Raw genomic sequence first — 22,086 nt, 5'->3', positions numbered from 1 at the left:
TTGAGAGCCCTGAAGATGGCAGCAGTCTTTTGGAACGTGCATGCTGGATTCATATATTAAAGGATGCTGCTTGGGGATGATTAGATTTAGGTGGGGAAGCTAGTTGTGTGTGTGTGTGTGTGTTTGTACCTGGTATCTTCAGACTGAGGTCACACACACTCCCCACGCTGGCGACTGAAGCTGCTTTCTGTTTTCGGATGATGCTCTCCCGGATACGACCCTCACCTGTTACCCGCACTGTGAACGGACTTCCTGTTGATGAATAAACACACCTCAGATTCACTCATAAAAACTTCTCCATCATTAAAAAACCAAACTGTCTCCTCCACGGGTGAGTCTGCAGGATCAGTGAGTCATAAAACCTACAAAGTCAAAGTCTCAGTTTGTACCTGGAACATGTTCCTCTGAGAAGCGGATCGAGACAATGTAGTTCCCCGGTTCAGTCGGACAGTATGTGACTCCACATGTCCCGTCCTCTATGTCCTCTGTCTGGATGTCCACTTTACTGGGTCCTTCTATAGACAGAGCTAGACCCCCATAACCTGCATCAAGATAGAAAGTGAATCAGATGTCAGGCTATAGAAACTTGAGCACAGCTTCAAAAGTTGTAGAAATACACTGTTGAAAGAGAGCTTCTCATACTGACCAGCATCCCTCGTGTCGACCACGAAGCTGGTGTCGGTGAAAGTTGTTCCCTGGACGAGGCCGTCTCCGTGAGCTCTGACGGCGCTGGCGTCGCCGATCTCAGACTGGACGACCATGATGGTGATGGGACTGTTGGGGATGTGGAGGCCGTTCTTCAGGATGCTGACTTTGTGCTCCCCCACCTCCCGGGGGATGAAGGAGATACCTGAGAGGAAGAGGAAGGAGAGATGGAGGGATTTAGAATGAACAGATGAAAAATGGAAGAGATGGAGATCCAGATTCAGGTTTCAGATTCAGATTCAGACAACTTTATTGATCCCAAGAAGGGCAATTCATTCATAGCTTACCATACAACAACCATACAACATTTAACATCTACAACACATCCATCATATATACATGCTACAAGTCACGCACCGGGTCTGTACACAGGACTAGAGGGTCTGTGGAGGACAGCATAAGGTAATGTAATATATAAATAACAGTAAAATACGCCAACGATTAAAAGACATTATAATCTCTTGTCATACCAAAGTTATTTAAAATGACTAGAAAGACTGCCGTCTAAGTTTAAAAGCCTGATAGCAGATGGGATAAAAGACTTTGAATACCGGTTAGTTCTCCTCACGGGTGCATAAAAACGGCGAGCTGAAGGCATCAGTACAAACTCGGTACGAAGGACATGTAAGGGCTGGCCGATAATGTTTTTCACTTTCTTCAGCACCTGGTTCTCCCAGAGGGAGCACAAGTCTCTCTGTTTAACTCCTGTGATCTTGGAGCAAACTTTTACAATGCTCTGCAGGCTGTTCTTCTCTTTGATAGGTAAGCCCTCGAACCAGCAGATAAAAGAAAAGGTTAAAAGGCTTTCAATAAAAGAACAATAAAAGTTACTTAAAATCCTCTTACTGACATTAAAAGAGTTCAACTTCCTCAGCAGGAAAATCCTTTGCTGGCATCTTTTGACAATAGACACTGTGTTGACATCGAACTTCAGTTTGGAATCAAACACAGTTCCAAGATATTTATACGAATCGACAGTCTGCACATCTTCCCCATGAATGACACTAACTTTGTGTACATTATTGTGTCTAAAATCAATAATCATATCCTTTGTTTTGGATACATTAAGGTCAAGGTAGCTGTCATCACACCATGTTACAAAGTCAAATAAGGCAGGACCATGGTCAGACTCTGAACCATGGAGCAGCGACAACAGTACAGTGTCATCTGAAAACTTTGAAAGGAACCTGTTCTCATGCAAGGACCTGCAGCTGCCGGTGTACATGATAAACAGCAATGGTGACAGCACACAACCTTGAGGTGAACCTGTGTTAGATATACATGTTTTCGACATATGTCCATTCACAAGGACCTGTTGGACTCTCCCAGTGAGAAAATTTTAAATCAGCATTAGCAGCTGGTCCGGGAGCTTAAAATGGGACGCCAGACGCTCCATTAAGATGTGAGGCTGCATCTTATTAAAAGCAGAAGAGAAGTCTGCGAACAAGAGTCTGGCATGAGCTCCAGGTTTTTCAAGATGCTTCAGTACAACATTTAAGATAAAAAGTTTGGCATCGTCTACACCTTTGTCTGGCTGGGAGGACAGGGGAGAAAAGAAAAAGAACAATCAAGAAGGAGACACTTTTTCAGAGTGTGCTTCTCTTAGGACAAACTTCCTTTAACAGGCAGAAACCTCCAGCAGGACCAGACTCATGTTAGACACACATCTGCTGAGACCGTGTTGGAGAGAGGGATAGAGGGAGATGAAGAGAGAGAGAGATGATAGTGTGTGTTACCGATGTGGTTGTTGGCCATCCTCTTCAGCAGGCAGGGCTCATCTCGGCCGGATGGCGCCTTGATGCTGGCGCTCAGCAGGCTCAGATCGGTCTCGCTGATATCCAGAGAGAAATCTGCAGCGGAGCCCAGTTTCACCTGGGAGCGGCGCTGGTTATCCGCTGAAACACAGATCACCTGAGGTTACGTCATGTCATTATAAGTCATCCAACATTTAGTTTAAGTGGATCAAAGTCAGTTTGGATTGCTGATAGCTGGCTTGATTAAGTCTTACGGGTGATCCTGGCGGTGAACGGGCTGCCTGCAATGTGATCTTCGTTGTACTTGACCAGGATATTGTAGTCTCCGGGCAGAGTGGGCAGGTAGCTGACACTGCATGTTCCATCCTTGTTGTCCACACAGCTGATCTCTGCTTTGGATGGACCCTCGATCGCCAGGTCCAGACCGCCTGAGACAAAGAGACGCTTTGAACAAAACTTCACACATACACAGAAACACTGATATTCACCTTTGATGCAAACAAACCAACATGGGACTCATGATCTAGCTGATTTATTTAACGATACAGGTACTGTTCCTGACACAGATGCTGCTAACATCACTTCTGCTGTTACAACTGAAGATTGCCTCCTCCTGTAGCTAACGTACCTTCAGAGGCGTCATCTGTGAAGACAGTGAACGTGGCCATCTTATTGGCGATGCCGTAGCTCAAACCAGGACCGTAGGCTGTGACATTAGCACTACTGGAGTGATTGACGTAGAACTGGAGGGGAGACTCTGCAAGAAGACAAAAAACACATCAGTACAAAAAGAAAGCTTTAAGGACTACAGGTGGAGCTGCTTTACAACAAAGAAATGTTCTTCTCAGACTCTTTTCAAACAGAGCAGGTCTAGAGCGTACTCTATGTTCTATTATTAACAAAGACCCAACATCAAGACAGGGTAAGATCCAGTCCCATCTTACAGACAGGACTCAGTCTGATCTCTTCTTAGTCCACCATTAGCAGAGCACTTTGCAGCATTTAGCAAGTTACAGTGGCAAGGCAAACTTCCTTTAACAGGCAGAAACCTCCAGCAGGACCAGACTCATGTTACACACACATCTGGAGTTTAAAGAAGGTCCTTTTCAAACAGCTTAGGGATGAAACTGCACACTGACTTTACACCAGGCCACACGATTGAACGCTAGTGTGCTGTGTGACCTCACTCATACTCTGAATTCCTGCAACCAGGTTCAAAACTTGAGGGAAAAAGTGAATCCAGAGGAGTAGAGGCAGGTGTAGCTGCAGATTAAAGACCCTAACCCATCAATCATTACACCGTGTGTGTGTGTGTGTGTGTGTGTGTGTGTGTGTGTGTGTGTGTGTGTGTGTGTGTGTGTGTGTGTGTGTGTGTGTGTGTGTGTGTGTGCTGACCTGGGATGTGTGTGCCGTTGTATTTGATGTGCATCTCGTGCAGGCCGGCCTCAGTGGGCGAGTACTGTACTGTGACTGTCCCGTCCATGTTGTCTGTGATCAGCGGCTGAGCTGATTTCCCCGAAGGCATCAGCACCTCACCTGAGAGGGAGGGAGAGAGGGAGGGAGGGAGAGGGGGGGAGAGAGAGAGAGAGAGAGAGAGAGAGAGAGAGAGAGAGAGAGAGAAAGAAAATAGTTATATCGTTGTTTCCTCTTCTATTCTGTGGCCCATATATAGACGGACTGAGTTCTCACCTGTGATCTCTCCCTTCCTGAAGGCGAAAGGTATGACCATGTCAAACGGTCTGAAGCCGCTCCCGTTAACGCTGCTCCTGTTTGCCTCCAGTCTGTCTGACGTCACCTGGAGGAGACACACACACACGGACAAAGTTAACACATCTCAAACACTTCAAAACAACGTCCTGTCCACTTCAGCCCCCCGAGTTAGAAACATGCTGCCGCTGCGTCCAAGCCCCGCCCACACAGGGACATCCTGGGAAGTGTAGTGTGACGGAGCGAGGAGAAAGGGGGAGGGTGATGGGAGGACTCTGTGATGCAGCCAGAGCGATGGAGAGTGCAATGATGAGGAAGAGGGTGGACAGAGAGGGGGGGGGCACCAAAGCAAATCCCCAAATGCCTGTAACCGTAGCAGCTCCTTTGGAAGTAGTTAGTGGTTTGCTGCGATCCCATTGGTTGAGAGGGAAAAAGAGAGGCGATGACACGATGGAGGCAAAGCAGCCGAGCGAGTGCACTTTTGCATGGAGTGCACGGAGAGAGAGAGCGAGCGATGGGCCAAGTTTGGTTCAGCAGCCATTCACCTTCAAGAGAGAGGAGCAGTACGTGTGTGTGTGTGTGTGTGTGTGTTCGTGTGCGTGCGTATGTGTGTGTGTGTGTGTGTGTGTGTGTGTGTGTGTGTGTGTGTGTGTGTGTGTGTGTGTGTGTGTGTGTGTGTGTGTGTGTGTGTGTGTGTGTGTGTGAGACGGGTACCCAGGGCTGGAAGCCAGCTCCAGGGGGGCCGGCCGTTTGCTGAAGAGCCGTCTCTTTCATCATGGGTACCTCATCAGTCGCCTGAAGACACGACAGTGAGGGTTAACATCATACACACATCCACCAGAGTGCATCCCCCCCGATGGTCCGACAACCATCTTTTCTGTCGTGGAATTTTCATAGTCTAATATATATGTATGTAAGAATGTATAACTCTTGTATTTTTCCAGTCTAAGTGTCAGGTGCAGAGTAACTTATGCTAGGTCAGCCGAGGCTGCTGGGTGATAGGCCAGACAGGGTCAGTGTGGTAATCAAGGTCTTTCTCCTGTTCCTGTCTTTATCTGTGTGTTGTGACCAACTTACTGTCTCCAGACTAGAGCACAGCTCTTCTTCCCAATTGTTTTGTTTCCTATTGTCCAAATATGGTTATCTAACTGTAGTGTCGTCTTTGGGGGAATAAAGGTACATGACTGAGGATTTGTCTGGCAGAACTGACTTGGCATTGCACTGCACTCTTCTGCCTGTGTACTGTTATGTTATTTCTTCCGGATCAAGTTCTACATAAACTATTTCAACGTAAGCCGTCAGAGTCTTCTGTGCCCAGTGTCCAGTTAACTTATGAATTACATCACACTATCCACCTTGATTCCAGTCAGCTGATCAGCTTGTATGAAATATTGGCAAGATGGATAAAATGAAATGTCTGTCGCTGATCTCAATTCCCTGTTTACCAAACAACAATTAATGTCACTTAGCAAAGAAAGCGTTAGCTGCTGAACCCTGTCCTGCTAAATGTCAGTGTTTGTGTTGCAGGAGATGAATGGTGGAACTAGAACCTTGTCTAAAAACTATGTGCTGTGTCACAAAATTCATCGCCATCATTGGTGGTAGCGTCCAGAAGGATTTGGATCTGTCCTGCCCATACATTTAAAAATTGATCTTGCAATCCAAGGTTGAAAAGTTACGTTAGGAAACATAAAAACACACACAAACATGGGATAACAGTGGTGTTTTAAATCTGATAAACACAGCTGTGGCTTCGTAAGTAAATCCTCTCCTGCGAATTAAAGGTACTACGTTAAAAACTTCATCTTAAACCAACTTAGACTGGTCGACTACTTGTCTGACAGCAGCATTGTTTCAGCGTAGTAGATGTCACAACTGTACGGCAGCAGAGACTTTATAGACTTCATTAAAACACAACGATTACAAACATGCAGTAATAGATAGAAACCAGCTCCTGCCTGGGACAACAAGAAAAATACAGACATCATAAATCCATACTGTGAAATATATTTAAAAGGTATGCACCAAAAACGTTTTAACCTCACAGAGTAAACCCGCCCCTAACTCCTCCCTCACCATGACTTTGAAGGGACTGCGCGGGATGTTCTCTCCTCCGAAGCGCACATAGATAACGTAGTTCCCGGGCGCCGGTGCAGTGTAGAAGATGTCGAAGGTGCCGTCCTCGTTTTCCAGCACCTCTGCCTCCACCTCGCTGCCGTCGGGCTGAACCACCACGCAGCTCACCTTCCCTTTCCCGGCACCCTTCGCGTTTACCACAAGGCCCAGCTCCTCGCCGATGGCCACCGTAGGACCCACACCAGGACCTGAGGGAAGGGGATCGGACATTTAAGAGATCATTTCTCAAACAGACTTGATGTTTTATTTGTTAGCATTAAAAGTGTAACCACAGCTTACGTACCGGTGACGGTGCACTTGCTGGCGTCTCCGCTCGCTGCGGCTCGGACTCTGTAGGGCGATGCAGGGATGTCGTCGCCGCCATACTTAATCACAATGGTGTACCTGCCTGTACGGTCAGGGATGTAAGACACCCGATAAGTACCGTCCAGGTTGTCATGGATGGTGGGCTGCTTCGGTTTACCATCCGGGTCCTGAAGAAGAAGGGAAGAGAATATAGATGAAGACGAGAGACGTTTTTGTGTGTGATGAAAGTGTACGAGTGTGTGTGTCACTGACGGTGATGAGCACGCTCAGTTGACCCTGGCCAGCGTCCTTGGCGTCAATGTTGAATTCTACAGGGAAGCTGGCGGGGACGCCTGTCGTTAGCCCGGGACCGCTGGCTCGCACTTTGCTGGCATCGTGAGTCGGCAGAACCCGAAACTTGAAGGGACTGAGAAGACGACAGACACAATCAAGACCGATCCACTTCAGAGACTTCTTAGAAGACGGTCCTTACATCCTTACTGCTGGTCCGTACCTGCCGGGGACCTCCCCATCTGCGTACTTGACAACCACAGAGTGCGGCCCCTCCACGGTCGGCTTGTACGACGCAGCGTAAGTCCCGTCCTTGTTGTCTTTCACCACCACGGGCACCGCAACACCTTTGGGACCAGTGACGGCTACAGACAAAGGAGCCACGCCCGCCTTCCTGCAGTCCACCGCAAAGGACTGTGGGATGTCAGCTCTGACCCCTGACCCCACTCCTGGACCGGACACCTTGACCTTACTGGGGTCAACCATGTCTGACACTGTGACCTTGAAAGGGCTTCCTGAAGAGAGAAAGGAGAGAAATGTTCATAAGAGTCACTAAAACAAAAAGAGATTGAGTGTAAGACGTTTTTAAGAACATCACTTCAGAGATCAGATTAACGGCTCCTCTTCAAAGTTTATTCCAGTATTTCACTTTTAATGAGCTTCATCTGGGTTTCACAGTGTCTGGTTTAGTGCCGTTTCCTCATCCTGGAGAGGATGCCTTCACACAGCTCGGCCACAAACCAACAGCTGTGCATGAAAAGTGTTGAACGAGGAAACACGCTGAGCATTTCCTGAAAAAGTCAATTAAACTGAGCTGCAGCTTTTAAAGTGGAACCACATCTTTAAAACATTAAAATGAAACACTGACACATTCATTTATCAGCTAATAACTTCAACAACGTCTTTTAAACGCTAAGTTGTAAACATCGTTCAGGTCTTTTAACATCAGTGGTGGTTTGTAGACGGAAACGAGAACAGAGTGAACAAACTTTAAGTGGAAATGAACGTTAAAGTATAACGTGAGGAATCTAAGTGGTGAAGAGAGGATCTTTGGAAGATTGGACACTAAGGACTGATGCAGACTGCCTTTGAATGTAAGAACAAGTTAAAGACTTACAACTCTTTTCAGCTAAAGCTCTTTTGTCTCACCGGGGATGTGCTCTCCTCCGTACGTGATGTTGACGTCGTAAAGGCCTGGTGTGAAGGGCACGTACTCCACGCTGCAGCTGCCATCTTTGTTGTCTTTGCAGGACATCTTCGACTCTGAAGGACCCTCCACGGTGATGCCGAGACCACCGATACCTGCCCCCCTGGTGAATGAAGAACAGGCCCAAATTTCAGGACTGGTTCGACTTTAAGGGCGGGACTTAATCATAGCTAAACAGGGCAAAACCATAGACTGTATAATAATGGGCGAAGTATCCATGACGTCACCCATCTGATTCTGAAGCTCTGTTTTGAAGCCAATCGTCAGCGGGTGCCGTATTGGAAATGCTGAACTCAACCTAATTTAGTGTGAGGTAAAGAGGCTGGCCTTTAGCCTTTTCCCTAACAGCTACAGGGTACCCGCCTGTCAATCAAGTCAGACATGCCCTTATTTGGGAAAAACTTGTAAGTTTGATATCTTCAAAAGTAGAGAGTTATAAAGAAATGAGCTATTCAGAGCTAAACTGTTTTTTGAACCAGGCTGTTAACATGTTTATTTCGGCTGCAAAGATCGTCTTCTTTGAATGGGTGTGTATGTGGTTTCTGGTGTTTCTGTAGCCAGCCTCTAGTGGACACTCCAAGAACTGCAGTTTTTAACACTTCATATTTTAAGACTGGAGGTTGCGGCTGGACTAAAACCAGAAACATCTCAGACTCTTTCTTTCTAAACTGAGGACCCTTTTGTCTGACGGTACCTGGTGACGATGTCGAAGTTGTTTGGTTTTTCGGTCAGGGCTTGTTGGAGTCCGGGGCCTGTAGCCACCACCCTGCTGGGGTCACATCCCTCCGACACAGAAACCTTGAACGGGCTCTTTGGAATCGGGGTTTCGTCATACAGAACCTGGATGCTGTGAGCTCCTAAAGAACACACAAAGACAAACAGCAGCTGAGTGGAAGTGACATCACAGCAGAGTTATCAGCATCATCAGTCCTCCTCTGGGGCATTACCATTCTCAAAAGGCGTGTACTCGACGCCGTAGGTCCCGTCGCCATTGTCTTTGACAACACAATCTGTCAGCGCTCCGGATGGGTTCTTTACCTCCGCCTTCACGTGGTCTCCTCCTCGTCGAGACAGAGGACGGGCATCCACCGTGAACTCTGTGGTGGCTTCTCTGAAAACAGCTGAAGGAGACAAGACGAGGAAAAAATGTTTAAACGAGAGACCCCAGATAATACGTCTTTAATTCCTCCTCTATAAATTAAAATAATTACATTATTTAACAGGAACCTTTAGATATTCTGACTACTTTTATTATTGTTATTTCAGAAAATCTTAACCCGTACCTTTCCCCTCCACGCCTGGTCCGAACACTTTGATCTTCGAGGTGTCGACGGCAGGATCAGCCATGACTTTAGCGGGGAACCCGGGTACGGCCTTGCCTCCGTACTTCAGCCGCAGCGTGTACATGCCAGAGGACAGGGGGACGTAGGTCACCGTGTAGGTCCCGTCTTTGTTGTCCAGGACCTCGGTCTTTGCTTTGACACCTGAAGTCAACAGAATCAGGTTAACCTTCCACAGAACTGACCACTCAGTTTCTGCACACATACTGAACTTCACTTTGTAAAAGAATCAGGTGATGGTTCCCCCTTCTCTTAATCGAAGCACAATATATCATTATTAACAACTTCAAGCAAATCATTAAATATGTTCTTACAAAGCTCTGTCCAAAAGTGAATAAGAAAGATTACCAAAGTTTGCAACTAATCCTTAAAAACAAGAATGAAGTTTAAGTACTTGTTTGATTTATTCTCACTGAGTTAGAGTCTCTGCATCCTAACTTTCATATTTCCAACCATCTGCATGTTTTCTTTCACCGCTTGTAATTGTGCACCGTAAATCTTCAGCTAATTACAGGACTTAAATAAAAAGGAGGTCTCTAATAATGACTGAGCATAAGTATCTTACATGCTAGCTTTGACACGTTTTGTTTTCTGTCTTATCTAAAGCATTATCGTCCAATTTCAGTCACTGACGGTGTTTAGTCTCAGCCACTCTGTAATTTGTAGTAACAGACACAGGCCACAAGAGGGCAGTAGCTACAATGTAAGATCTGTATTTAAACATTTCAAGTTACTTGATTTTCAACATTTTCTGCAACTAATTCAAAATAAGAAAATGAAGGGATTCTGTGCCATTTGTGCCACAGCTTTTAATTTGAAACTAACAGGAAGTGTTGACTTTGTAGCCACATAATAAGTAGGTAACTTTGATTGGTGCAAACAGGAGTTGTTCAGAGTATAGTTAAATACTAATTTAAGCCAGCCTCCTATAAAGGCCTGGTGAGGTAAACGAAATTCAGAAAGTGAGAAAATACGGGTCATAATACTGATTCTGGGTCAACCAGAACAGTGTTAGTGTCACCTGATCGAGGAGAAGAACCAGTGGGACTGGATGGCGGGGTGTCCAATGCTGCCTCCAGGTCCAGTTCTCCTGGTCCGGCCCGGGAACAGTCCACATTCAGCACACAGGTCTCCCCAACCTGCAAAAACACAACAAGCTGGATCAGACTATGAATTTTATTTGAATGAAAATGAACAGAGCTTCATCAACGCTGAAAATCATGTTCGAAAGGCGTCTTCCTCGACAAAGAATAAGCGCTTCCTCTCCTGACCCCTCACCTTCGCTCTCTTCAGGCCTGACCCAGATGCCACCACCTTGGAGGGGTCAAAGGGCATCTGGATGTCGGCTTTGAAAGGCGAGCCTGGGATGTGGACCTCCTCAAACAGGATGTTAACCAGGTAGTCTCCGGGCTCGGTGGGCAGGTAGGAGACAGAGCAGGTCCCGTCTCCGTTGTCCGAACATTCGATCTTGGCCTCAGTCGGCCCCTCCACCGTCAGACCCAGACCTCCCGTGCCGGCACCCTTTGTGTCGATGGTAAACTCTGCTGGGTTTCCAACCAGACCTCCCTTCAGACCGGGACCGGATGCCCTCACCTGAAGAGGGAACAAGACAGCGTTTAATTTTTTCGAGTTCAATATCTCAACATGAAACAAATATAACTACAAACGTAAAGAACAGTAAATACTCTTTTTGATATGACCTCAAAGTTACCAAAGAGAACAAACTCCACGCCTCTGTACTTTAAAGGTCCCCTTAAGGAACTGTGAGATTACCTTGCTCGGGTCTGGAGGCAGCTGGGCCTCCACAGGGAAGGGGCTCCCTGGGATTGGGTGTCCGTCGTAGGTCACATTGACAGCATGGGCCCCCTCCTCTGTGGGAGTGTACCGGACCTGACTGACGCCAGGTTTACCGCGCTGAGGCTCGACCTTACAGGGGACGGCCTGCTGACTGGGACTCATCTGGTTATCACACAGGGACACAGAAACACAACAACACAGTGAGAATGAGGATTATTAAGACTTCATTTTTACAGGAAATAAATACAGTATTCATCATCACTCACCACTGCCACCTCCAGCTGACCCTGACCTCCTGCACCCTTTGTGTCCACCATGAACTGCTGCTCCTGATTCACCTCCACTCCTGAAACATGCGAAAGAATCCAAAGTTTGTAAAGAACCATGATAAAAAAATAAACACAGGACATAATTTTTTATGTTGTCGTCACGTGAAGAGTGAGACAGAAGACTTACTTCCTTCCATGTTGTCCACGTTGACCTTGTTCAGATCCAGCGGAGCAGCGATGTCAACCTTGAAGGGGCTCTTGGCGATGGGATCTCCTCCAAACTTCACTGAGATCGCCATCTCGCCCTGCAGATGTGGAAGAAGACAGGAACATGTGTTTAGAGTTTATAGAGCTGAAAACGCTCTGAATATGAAAAGAGAGGTTTTTTATTACTTCATAATTTATATTCATGGCAACAGAGACGTTTAACAGAGGCCCTGACAGGCGAACGACTTCAAGACAAACGTTAAGCTTTTGTTCTAAGCTGCCATCATGACTCTGGAGAATCTGAGCATTTGTTTAGGAGACTTGTGACATTTTTAAAATTGTTACCTGATCTGATTAAAGGCACAGAGCACAGACAGATCAGCTGCCACCACTTGGACAGATGTATGATTAATGACTCAGTTATCCAGCCTCATGATCTGCTGCAGTCCACAATAACATCACACACATCTGTGATTGACTTGATTTCTCTTTCTTTCACTAGTTGAAACACAGAGGGAGTTCCTGAGAATGCAAACTAGTTTAGTTTTTATTAAGATTTCTAAATATACTTATTATATATTTAATGATCATCTTAAGATGTTTATGAGGGATGCATCTGGCTGAAAGTCGGCAGTTAACAGGGTCGCTGTTTTAACCAAAACACTGGCCAATCTCTGCCACGGCTTTTTGAGTTAAAAAGGATTTTAAAGCCGCGTTGAAACATTTTTGCTATTCGCGCTTATCTCCTCTCACGTGTTGATTCAGTGAATCCATCCGTGATGAAATATAGCACCATCTAAAACAGCACCAGCTGAGTCTCTTCCATGCTAACAGGCTAACTGTTGTGTTGCTCATAATGATACCTGCCTGTCCGTCTGCTTCTATGGTGTCATCTGTGATGAATGGCATTCGTCTTTGTTTTACTGCCCTCTACTGGTCTGGGGGTGTAGTGCATCTACTTTTGCATCTACGGTCGAAACGCAGACAACAATGGGGGCACAGGAACCTTTTAGTTCCAGGTAAAGTAGCTCTTGGTCGAAATGCACCTAATCACAAAAGTTCCTTACAGGAGCTTTAAGTACATATTTGGCGTTCCTATTCTGTAGGAGTTTCCTGATGAAGTGGTTGTACAGGTAAAGATGTGATGCACACAGGTGAGAGTCTGTTGCATGAATGCTTGTACCATCACTGAACAGCAGTGTTTGTGTTGCACAGATGAGCGCCTGCTGTGCAGCTGCCAATCTGTGCAAACCTGGTGCACAGATGTGAGCTTGCATGTCTGCTACACAGATCCACGCTTGTATTTGATCCACAAATGCTTTTTTTGTTAAATTTTGGGGCATTTTCGCTTTTATTGGATTGGACAGCTGAAGAGAGACAGGAAACATGTGGAGTAGAGACCGGGGGAAGACATGCAGTGAATAGTAGAGGCCCGGAGTCGAACCTGCAAACGCTGCATCGAGGTCTATTGCCTCTGTATATGAGGCACACGCTTAAACCACTAGACAAACAGCGCCCCGGTCCACATATGTTAACCTCATTGTCTTTTATACATGGTTGTACTCTTGATATACCTGCACTGCTGCATTCTGAGCATACCTGTTGTGCAGGTGTGTATTTGACAGTCTGGGAGTAGTCATAGTTGTCGATGACGTCAAAGTCTTTGACGGGGGTGGAGAAGGTAACATCCAGCGGTGCTTTACCCGCTCCTTTGGTCAGCACTGTGAAGTGAGTGGGCTTACCGCTCTCGATACCTGCACAGGTAGAGAACACACATGGACATGAACATGAATTTGAAACAGCCCAAACTTCTTTAACTCGAGGTAACCATAACCGTTTTCCTCGTCTCATTTTATCTAAATCTGATCACCTGACACTCCTGGTTGTGTGTTGAAGTGTGTGAGTGTGTTTGTTTGTCTCACCGGTGCGAGACAGTCCAGGACCCTCCGCTTTCACTTTGGATGCATCGTGGGAAGGATCGACTTTTACGCTGAAGGGGCTCTGAGGAACTTCCTGTGACGGAAAATCCACACAGATATAAATCACAACAAACAATCAACAACCTCTAACTGTCCCCGTGTATGTGTTTCTGTGTGTGTGTGAGTGTGTGTGTGTGTGTGTGTGTGTGTGTGTGTGTGTGTGTGTGTGTGTGTGTGTGTATACCTTATCAGTGAACAGGACTTTGATGGTGAGTCTTCCAGCAGCAGGAGGGACGTATTTGACGGTGAACGTGTCGTTGGCGTTGGGGATGATGTCAAAGTCCACGTCAGCCTCTTTATCACCAACCATGTTGGCTTCACACTTAATGCCCACGCTGACATCACCTGAATGAACACACACACACACACACACACACATTATTTAACACGGTCAGACTCCTGGTTGGGAAAGAAGATGGACAAAGTTCTTGGCTCTCTTTTAAATAATTTCTAAATGCCGTCTTTCACTTGTTGCTCCTGCCTTAATTGTTAGGGACACTGAGTGCCACAAGGGGGTGCTAGAGTGTCTTTGTTTGCTTCCCCTCATATGTTTTATCATTCCTGTAACTGGGATGCTTCACTGTCTAGTGTAAACAATGAGCTGTCAATCAGATCATGAGAGACATGAGACGCAAAACTGTGTCAGAGGGAACAAACAAGCCAAATTCCTGAAACACTGATGATCGGAAAACTCCTCTCTCTTCTCTCCCTCCACAGCAGGAAAGGGTCCAGAGTTTTTAGGCTGGGGTGGACCAACAGGGGCAGTAACTAAGGCTGTAAGGGTGGCATGAAGTGTGAAGTGATTGAATAGCATTTATTTACCTTCCTTATCTCTACTATAGTTTAAGTTTAAGGCCGCAGTACAAAGCCTGGTTTATATCTCTGTGTTGAAGTACGCCTGATGTGCAACTCCTCCAAAATGTAGCTAGACATTTAAACCGAGCAGTTACTTCCAGTCTTAAAATATGAAGCCAATGCTGAAGTGCTAAAAACTGCAGTTCATCGAGCATCCACCAGAGGCTGGCTTCAGAAACACAGGAAACCACATACACACCCATTCAAAGAAGACGATCTTTACAGCAGAAATAAACATGTTTACAGCCTGGTTCAAAAAACAGTTTAGGTCTGAGTAGCTCATTCAGCAAACACTGTACGGGTTTTGCCCAAATAAGGGCTTGGCTGACTTGATTGACAGACAGGCACCCTGTAGCTGTTAGCGAGGAGGCCTAAGCCCCGCCTCTTTACCTCACACTAGTTTGACAGAAGTTAGGTTGAGTTCAGCATTTCCAATATGGCACCCACAAACAATCGGTTTAAAGACAGCACTTCAGAAACAGATGGGTGACATCACAGATACTACGTCCATCTATGATAGTCTATGATTTAAACAAGTGAATTTTAAAAAATTAGAATATAGTAAAAAAGTTTGATTTTAAGAAAAATAAAATGTATTATAAACTCATTAGACTCAAACTAAATTGTTATAAGCGTTTTGATAATTATGACCATCTGAAAAAATAATAATAATGATTTCATATTATTATATTTTATATATTATATATACCGCAAGTTACTTTACTAATTTTATTTATTACAAAAATTACAAAATTTTCACAATATTCTACCTCTTGAGAATCTACGTCCAAAGTGCCAAATGAAGAACTAACAAAACCAAATTTGTTGCAAAGAAAGCTACCAGCAGCCCAAATATTTGATTTTAACACAAGTCCCACCTCTGACAAGGCAAATAGCCAATCATAGTTTAGGATTTTGGGGTGGCCAATGATATTTTAGGTGGGTGGGGCAATGCCACCCCTGGCTGCCTCTCTGGACACACCCCTGCTCTACAGCCTTTACAATTTCCTTATAGCTCATTTGAACTCATCATTAAGAAAGAGGGGAATGTAGGCTGTGAAAAATAAGACGGCTTTAGTAGCATATGCAAACGTACGCCCCCACATGGTCAGTGTTGGTATGTGCCTGCAGTTAGTAGTTTATTTAGGTCAGTATCAATCAAAAAACCACCGGTAGGTTATTTTAAATCGGTGTAGGGTGAAGTTTTGACTTATTATACCTTTCCTTTTTACAGAACAGGCACAGTTTGGTAACGCTTTGACCTCAAAAAAATTGTTTTGATACATGACAGTAGAGCAAAGAACGAAGAACTGAATTTTAATCCTTCATTTGAGATTGTCCACATCTTTCACGGCGCAATTTCAGGAAAATTCTAATGATCTTTATACTTTCAGAAGTTAAAGAGCTCATATTTTTCTGAGATTTGATGCATTTTTCAAAATGTTTTTAAAGTTTTTATTTAATGAGTCTCTTTTCTCTGTGCTCAGCAGGTGGATAAAAAAGCATGTTTTTAAAAGTGTGCGTTTTAATAAATGTGTGTTTTTATGAGTGTGTGTTTCGCTCTGCTCCAGAAGGTCAGAGTGATGAATTTCCTGTCAGGATGTTTCTGGCTTGAGATCATCACCAGGACATACCAGGCGAAGGAATGTGTGTGTTTGAGAGAGAGAGTGTGTGTCTTTTAAAGGCAGTATGGAAGGTGTCTTTAGGTCCGGGGCAGAGTGAGTAAACTAATTCAGTTTGAGTGTGAGGCTCCTTTTCTGCACGTCGTTCAGACACTGGTGGAAACAGCTTTCACACCCAATAAAACCGTCTGTGGTGATTTCCTTTCTTCATAATCCCTGTGTGTGTGTGTGTGTGTGTGTGTGTGTGTGTGTGTGTGTGTGTGTGTGTGTGTGTGTGTGTGTGTGTGTGTGTGTGTGTGTGTGTGTGTGTGTGTGTGTTACCGTCTCCAGCTCCAGAACAGTCCACTGTGAAGTGTGTGGGCTCGTTGGCCTTCAGTCCGGTCGCCTCCACTCCTGGACCGAACACCTTCACCAGCTTGGGGTGGCTGCCTTTGCCCACATTTACCTGCAAGAACCAACAGGAAATGACATCACTCATTTTGTTATGAAGATAAAATAAATAAATGTAAGGTGATTTTCCTTTCCAGATACCATAATTTAAAAAAACTAAACACATTTAACAAGTTTTAAAAAAAATTTATTCCTATATAATAAAACGTAGCAAAAGGAGTTCCTCAGGGCTCCCTGCTGGATCCTCTACTTTTCAGTCTTTACACGACACACTTTTGCTAACATATAATTTTGTATCACATATGGACAAAATGAACTAAACTTAATTGTTACAAAAGAGGCTTATAAATTAAGCTGTAGTGAGAATGATGTCACTTGAAGAAGCAGAACAATTATAACAAACAAAATTCTCCAGTCGCCACTCACGTTTTATGCGAGTAGTTTAGGGAGCTCATGTTTTGAATATCTTAAAGCTCTGACACACAGCACAAGATTTATAAAGACCCCATCAAAAGCATTCTCTGAAATTGTTCACAGCTTCTTGTATTATATTAAATGTTATTTGTTCTGCTGTCATTGTTTACAATCTTCTCTGCCTTTTTAAAAAGATCAGAGAAACACAACTGTGTCTATTTAGCGCATGTTTTCTACAAAACAAACGCAGGTCAGCGTTTTCAGTGCAATGCTGTGTTGTCCCTATTTTTAACTCTGACTTCAGAGGACACAGTCCTACTTTATGTGTTCAAAGGCTTTAATGCTAAAGCAACAGTTTTAATGTAACAAGTAACTACTTTGCATAAGAATGAGAAAAAATGGGGCACCGTAGCCAGAGGTATAAGCGTGCTTCTTGAGTGCAGAGGCTGTAATTCGACCTCTGCGCTCTACTCCCCTCAGTTCTGTCTCAAAATGCCTTAAAAAATAACTAATACCAAAGTACAAAAAATTTGAATGATGAAATAAAATAAAATACTCAACCACACATTGTGAACAAAAATCACCTTAAATCAATAAATATTTTCCTTTTTTTTTCAAGGGATCTGGCAGCCTAAAAAAAACACACTAGGCCCTTAAGTTACACTGATTAAAACCAGGGAATGAAAACATGCTGTCAGATGATGTGGGCGGATCAAGATCGTCCCTGAAATTCAAAGACTGACCTTATTTGTCTCACTAATGTGTGGCTCTGATTGGTTAGAGTCAGCTGTTTCCTGTCTGTGTTTTTGAAATCATGATACATTTTATAGCTGCTCATTTTCTTTAAAATGTCACATTTATAAAGAAATACAGAGGATTTAATACTATTTGTATATTAAATCTTGGATAATATCAAAATAAAATAATTAAATGTTTTTCTTTTTACATCAATCCCAAGTGTGTGAGATCAATCCACATACTTAAACAAGTTAAACTAAAAGTTACCAAAAATAAAAAATCAAATGAACCAAACAACACAAAAAATATTTCAATGAAATGTCAGAATTTATTGTTAGACCAGCCGTATTTAAACAGGATTTGAAATGAAAGTGAATGACCTCTGATTTAAATACAGCTGGAGGTTAGTGTCAGTCAACACGTTGGTTACACATTCAGAGACAGACAGAGAAATGAAGATCAATCAAAGCGTGCACAGGAAGTGATTTGTTCAAATATTCCTTTCCTGGTGAATTAATTCAGGAGTAGGTTTGTTTTCTTCAAGTTACACAATCATTTAAAAATACTGCACAAACCTAAGCTTAACACACTCACCTAACACACGTGTACACTTTATGTTCTCTTGGTCAGTTTGTTTATCAGCCGTCTCTTTCTTTACCCCTGAACACAACACGAAGGATCCTCGATTCTGATTGGTCAAAACTCCACGACAACTGTTGTGATTAATTCCTGTGTTGCAAGTGTTGCGCATACAAACTGATCACAGACCTTAAATCCAATCAACCTGCTGAAAATGATCCGGCAGATTTCACCTCTGCCTGTTGACACTGAGGCAAAAACGTTAGCATCTGTCAGCATACTGAATCAGAAGGCTGAACAGCATGGAGGATATTTCATTACCTGATCCTGTCCTGCAATCCAGACATCTCTGAGCTTTCAATTGGTGCTTAAACATGCATAGGCAACTTATTGTTGGTGTTGTTAATTCTAGTATTTGAAGGATGATGTTATAGTCAAACATCTCATATGTTAATCTTTAACTTTGACCTTTAAGGTTCTGTGAGGAGTTGATTCTAGTGACTTATTTGGATGAAATCAGTAGTTTTGTAGTCTTTCTGGGATGAAGACTACATTTCCCATGAGCACCATCATCCACTGCCGTAAAGAGGTGCAGTTTGTTGTGGAAGCGAATGAATGAATACAGACCTTCTTTTTAACACTACTTCTCTTTGTTTGGACAACTTTGAGCGGGTTGCAGATTATGAGATAATTTATTGATTTGTAGCTACGTCGAATTATAATCTGTAACATAACAACGGCTAAACATTGCAACCGTCAGTTAGCTTACAGAAGGTGAGCAGACGTACCGGTTTAACATGTGAGCTCTGGTGTCCCAGTAAATGTCTGAATAACGTAGACTTAAACTTAAACGTTAAAAATAATAAAATGATGAACACAACAAAACTTTGTCCAAGCTAGTGTGAGGTAAAGAGGCGGGCCTTTAGCCTTTTCACTAACAGCTACAGGGTGCCCGCCTGTCAATCAAATTCGCTACGCCCTTATTTGGGCAAAACTTGTAAGTTTAATAACGAGTTCTAAAAAAATCCCCCTGTACAGTGTGTGCTGATAGAGAAGTGAGCTATTCAGACATGAACTGTCTTTTGAACCAGTCTGTAAACATGTTTATTTCTGCTGTAAAGATCGTCTTCTTTGAATGGGTGTGTATGTGGTTTCTGGTGTTTCTGCAGCCAGCCTCTAGTGAACGCACTTCAGTGTGGGCTTCATATTTTAAGACTGGAGATTGCCGCTTGGGTTAAACTCTTCAGTCGTCAAAGAGCAATGACGCATCAAATATAGTCCATAGCCGTTTAGCTCTTTTAGCTAGCACAGCAGGGTTGTAGTTTGTCCGTCTAAAACAATACATCAAGGGAAAACGTGCGTCATGAAGAGGTATCAGTATAGATGAGACTAGTTCAAAATCAGTTAAAAACTCCTCTCAGTGCCTGTAACTGCGGAGGTTATTACATTTCATGACTCTTGCTGTGTCCTCTGCCCATTGCAGTGTTAGAGGGTTGATGTACGGTGCTGTCAGGAACCTTAGTCGCTCTTAAAAGTGGATATTAAAGCAGTAAAGGTCACGCAAGGTTACGTCTTGTTCCACCATTAACTCTCTTCCTCTCTTTTTTTAACGTGGAGGTGTTTTCTCAGCAACACTGAGCTAGGTGTGTCTGTTTACCTTCCATCCATCACCTGGATCAACATAAAAGCCACAGAAAGCTTCAGTCTGTGCCAACCTGCAGGCTGCTGCAGCTCACAACAAGCCTGCTGATTCATCACTGTGACATCAGCTTAGAAACCTGAAATGATACCTTTAAAGACAAGTACCAACTCCCCTGGAGTCCCATGGAGAAGGAGAAATGATCTGTGGACTAGTTAAAAAGCTGTCACCATCAGAGCCGGGGACTAAAAAACTTCACCGTTATCAATTTTCAAAGACCGTGCGTTTAAATTTACAAGTTAAAGCTCCTCATGAACTCATCGACTTCTTTTGTTCTCAGATCAAGTAACTTTGAGATGTCATGCCTCATGTCTCAACACAAACTAAGCATTGTTTCTGCCAACTTTTTGATGCCTTTTGGCGTCATCATAAATTCCTGAACAGAACACAAACGCAGATCCAGACATATCTAAAGCCTGTTTGGAAATATCTCATAAACTGAGTTGCCCTGCAGGTGAGTCTGTAACACCTTATAAGAGCAGTGCAGGGGAGAGACAGCTGATAAACAAAGTAAAGTCATAACTACAGAGCAAACACGTCTCTCAAAGTGTGATTAAAGATGAAATTAAAGGTGGTTACAGTGCAAAGAAGAGCAGTTAGTGCATACGTTCAATGGAGAATGGAAACCTTTTCATTACTTTATGTTTTCTTGTTTGTTTCTATTATTTAATTCAATATTTCTGTGCAACAACTTTCAAAATATAAGGTGAAGTATAACATTTGGGAACTGGCCCAATAAAAAGAGTTTCCTAATAATGTGTTTGATCATTTTAGCTCCTGAGTTACAAGAAGGAAGTGAAAAGGTTTTCATTAAACAGCCACAAAATAAACTTCATAACAAATAAAAGTGATGGTAGAGCTTCACTTATCTAAACCTCTCGTACTCCAGAATTTACAGGTTGGATTTAGACATCTGTGAACAGGTTTTGTGTGTGTGTTGGGGGATTATTTGAATAATCGTTGAATAGATGCCAATGATTATCCAATAGTGTTTTGGCTTGAAATGCCAATCCCTACTCTGTAGTGGAAGTCACTGCATGGGCTCAAAATCACTTCAAAAACCACTGTCTTTGAACACCATATGTAAATATTATTATTATTATTATCCTGAAACGCCAATTCTGCAGACCTGAGTCCATTTAAAAATAATAATAATACATTTTATTTAAAGGCACCTTTCTCAGCACTCAAGGTCACCGTACAGGGCAGAGTTTAAAAAGAACAATATAAAAATTAGGCTGATAAAATCAACAAGGCATGATACAGTGTAATTAATAAGTACAAATAAAATTAACAGGACAAGATGTGGTGCAGTGAAGAGGTGTAATCAGAGTGAATATGACAGTTTAAAAAGATGTGTCTTGAGATGTGATTTAAAAATGGAAAGAGAGTCGATGTTACGGATGTCTGGAGGGAGGGAGTTCTAGAGGCGGGGGGCAGACCGGCTGAAGGCTCTGGACCCCATGGTGGTCCAGCAGGCAGGTGGTGTAGTAAGGTGAATGGAAGAAGAAGACCTGAGAGTGCGGCTGGGTGTGTTGATGTGGAGAAGTTCAGAGAGGTACGGAGGAGCGAGGTTATGGAAGGCCTTAAAGGTGAGGAGCAGGATCTTGAAATCAATGCGAGTTTTGAGCAGTAACCAGTGAAGCTGCTGGAGGACGGGAGTGATGTGATTAATGGATGGGGTTCTGGATTAGAGTTCTGGACCAAGTGAAGTTTATGGACGGATTTGAGAGGGAGACCAAAGAGGAGGGAATTACAATAATCGATGCGCAAAGTTATCAGGGTGTGAACGAGGATGGCAGTGCTGTTAGGTGTGAGGGATGGGCGGAGGTGATTGATGTTGCGAAGATGGAAATATGCAGACAGAGAGACATTATTGATGTGAGATTGAAATGATAGTGTGCTGTCAAGGATGACACCCAGACTCTTAACCTGGGGGGAGGGGGAAACTGAGGAGTTGTCAATGGTAAGTGAGAAACTGTACAGCTGTGATATGGTGGATTTGGTTCCAATGAAGAGAACCTCGGTTTTGTCACTGTTTAATTTGAGAAAGTTGAAGGTGAACCAGGATTTTATTTCATTCAGACAGTCAGAGAGGGAAGTGGGTGGGAG

The 22,086-nt window shown here is 43.8% G+C and overlaps 1 protein-coding gene across 1 annotated transcript in view; it reads right to left on the bottom strand.

Annotated features, from left to right (window-relative positions):
* The window catches only part of LOC117821206 (filamin-B), a 94,025-nt gene that overhangs the window by 12,842 nt on the left and 59,097 nt on the right, over positions 1-22,086 (bottom strand). The window contains 26 exon segments of the mRNA XM_034695315.1: positions 130-252; positions 390-542; positions 647-850; positions 2,442-2,600; positions 2,714-2,887; positions 3,088-3,216; positions 3,855-3,995; positions 4,149-4,254; positions 4,881-4,961; positions 6,243-6,490; positions 6,586-6,775; positions 6,861-7,014; positions 7,102-7,393; positions 8,028-8,188; positions 8,780-8,942; positions 9,033-9,206; positions 9,369-9,569; positions 10,447-10,564; positions 10,704-11,018; positions 11,199-11,384; positions 11,489-11,568; positions 11,679-11,796; positions 13,298-13,452; positions 13,621-13,711; positions 13,862-14,022; positions 16,476-16,599. Coding sequence (XP_034551206.1) covers positions 130-252; positions 390-542; positions 647-850; positions 2,442-2,600; positions 2,714-2,887; positions 3,088-3,216; positions 3,855-3,995; positions 4,149-4,254; positions 4,881-4,961; positions 6,243-6,490; positions 6,586-6,775; positions 6,861-7,014; positions 7,102-7,393; positions 8,028-8,188; positions 8,780-8,942; positions 9,033-9,206; positions 9,369-9,569; positions 10,447-10,564; positions 10,704-11,018; positions 11,199-11,384; positions 11,489-11,568; positions 11,679-11,796; positions 13,298-13,452; positions 13,621-13,711; positions 13,862-14,022; positions 16,476-16,599 — 4,201 coding nt within the window.

Source organism: Notolabrus celidotus, chromosome 1, assembly GCF_009762535.1.
Source record: "Notolabrus celidotus isolate fNotCel1 chromosome 1, fNotCel1.pri, whole genome shotgun sequence".
Lineage (NCBI taxonomy): Eukaryota > Metazoa > Chordata > Actinopteri > Labriformes > Labridae > Notolabrus > Notolabrus celidotus.
This window is presented reverse-complemented; position numbering and strand designations above follow the sequence as displayed.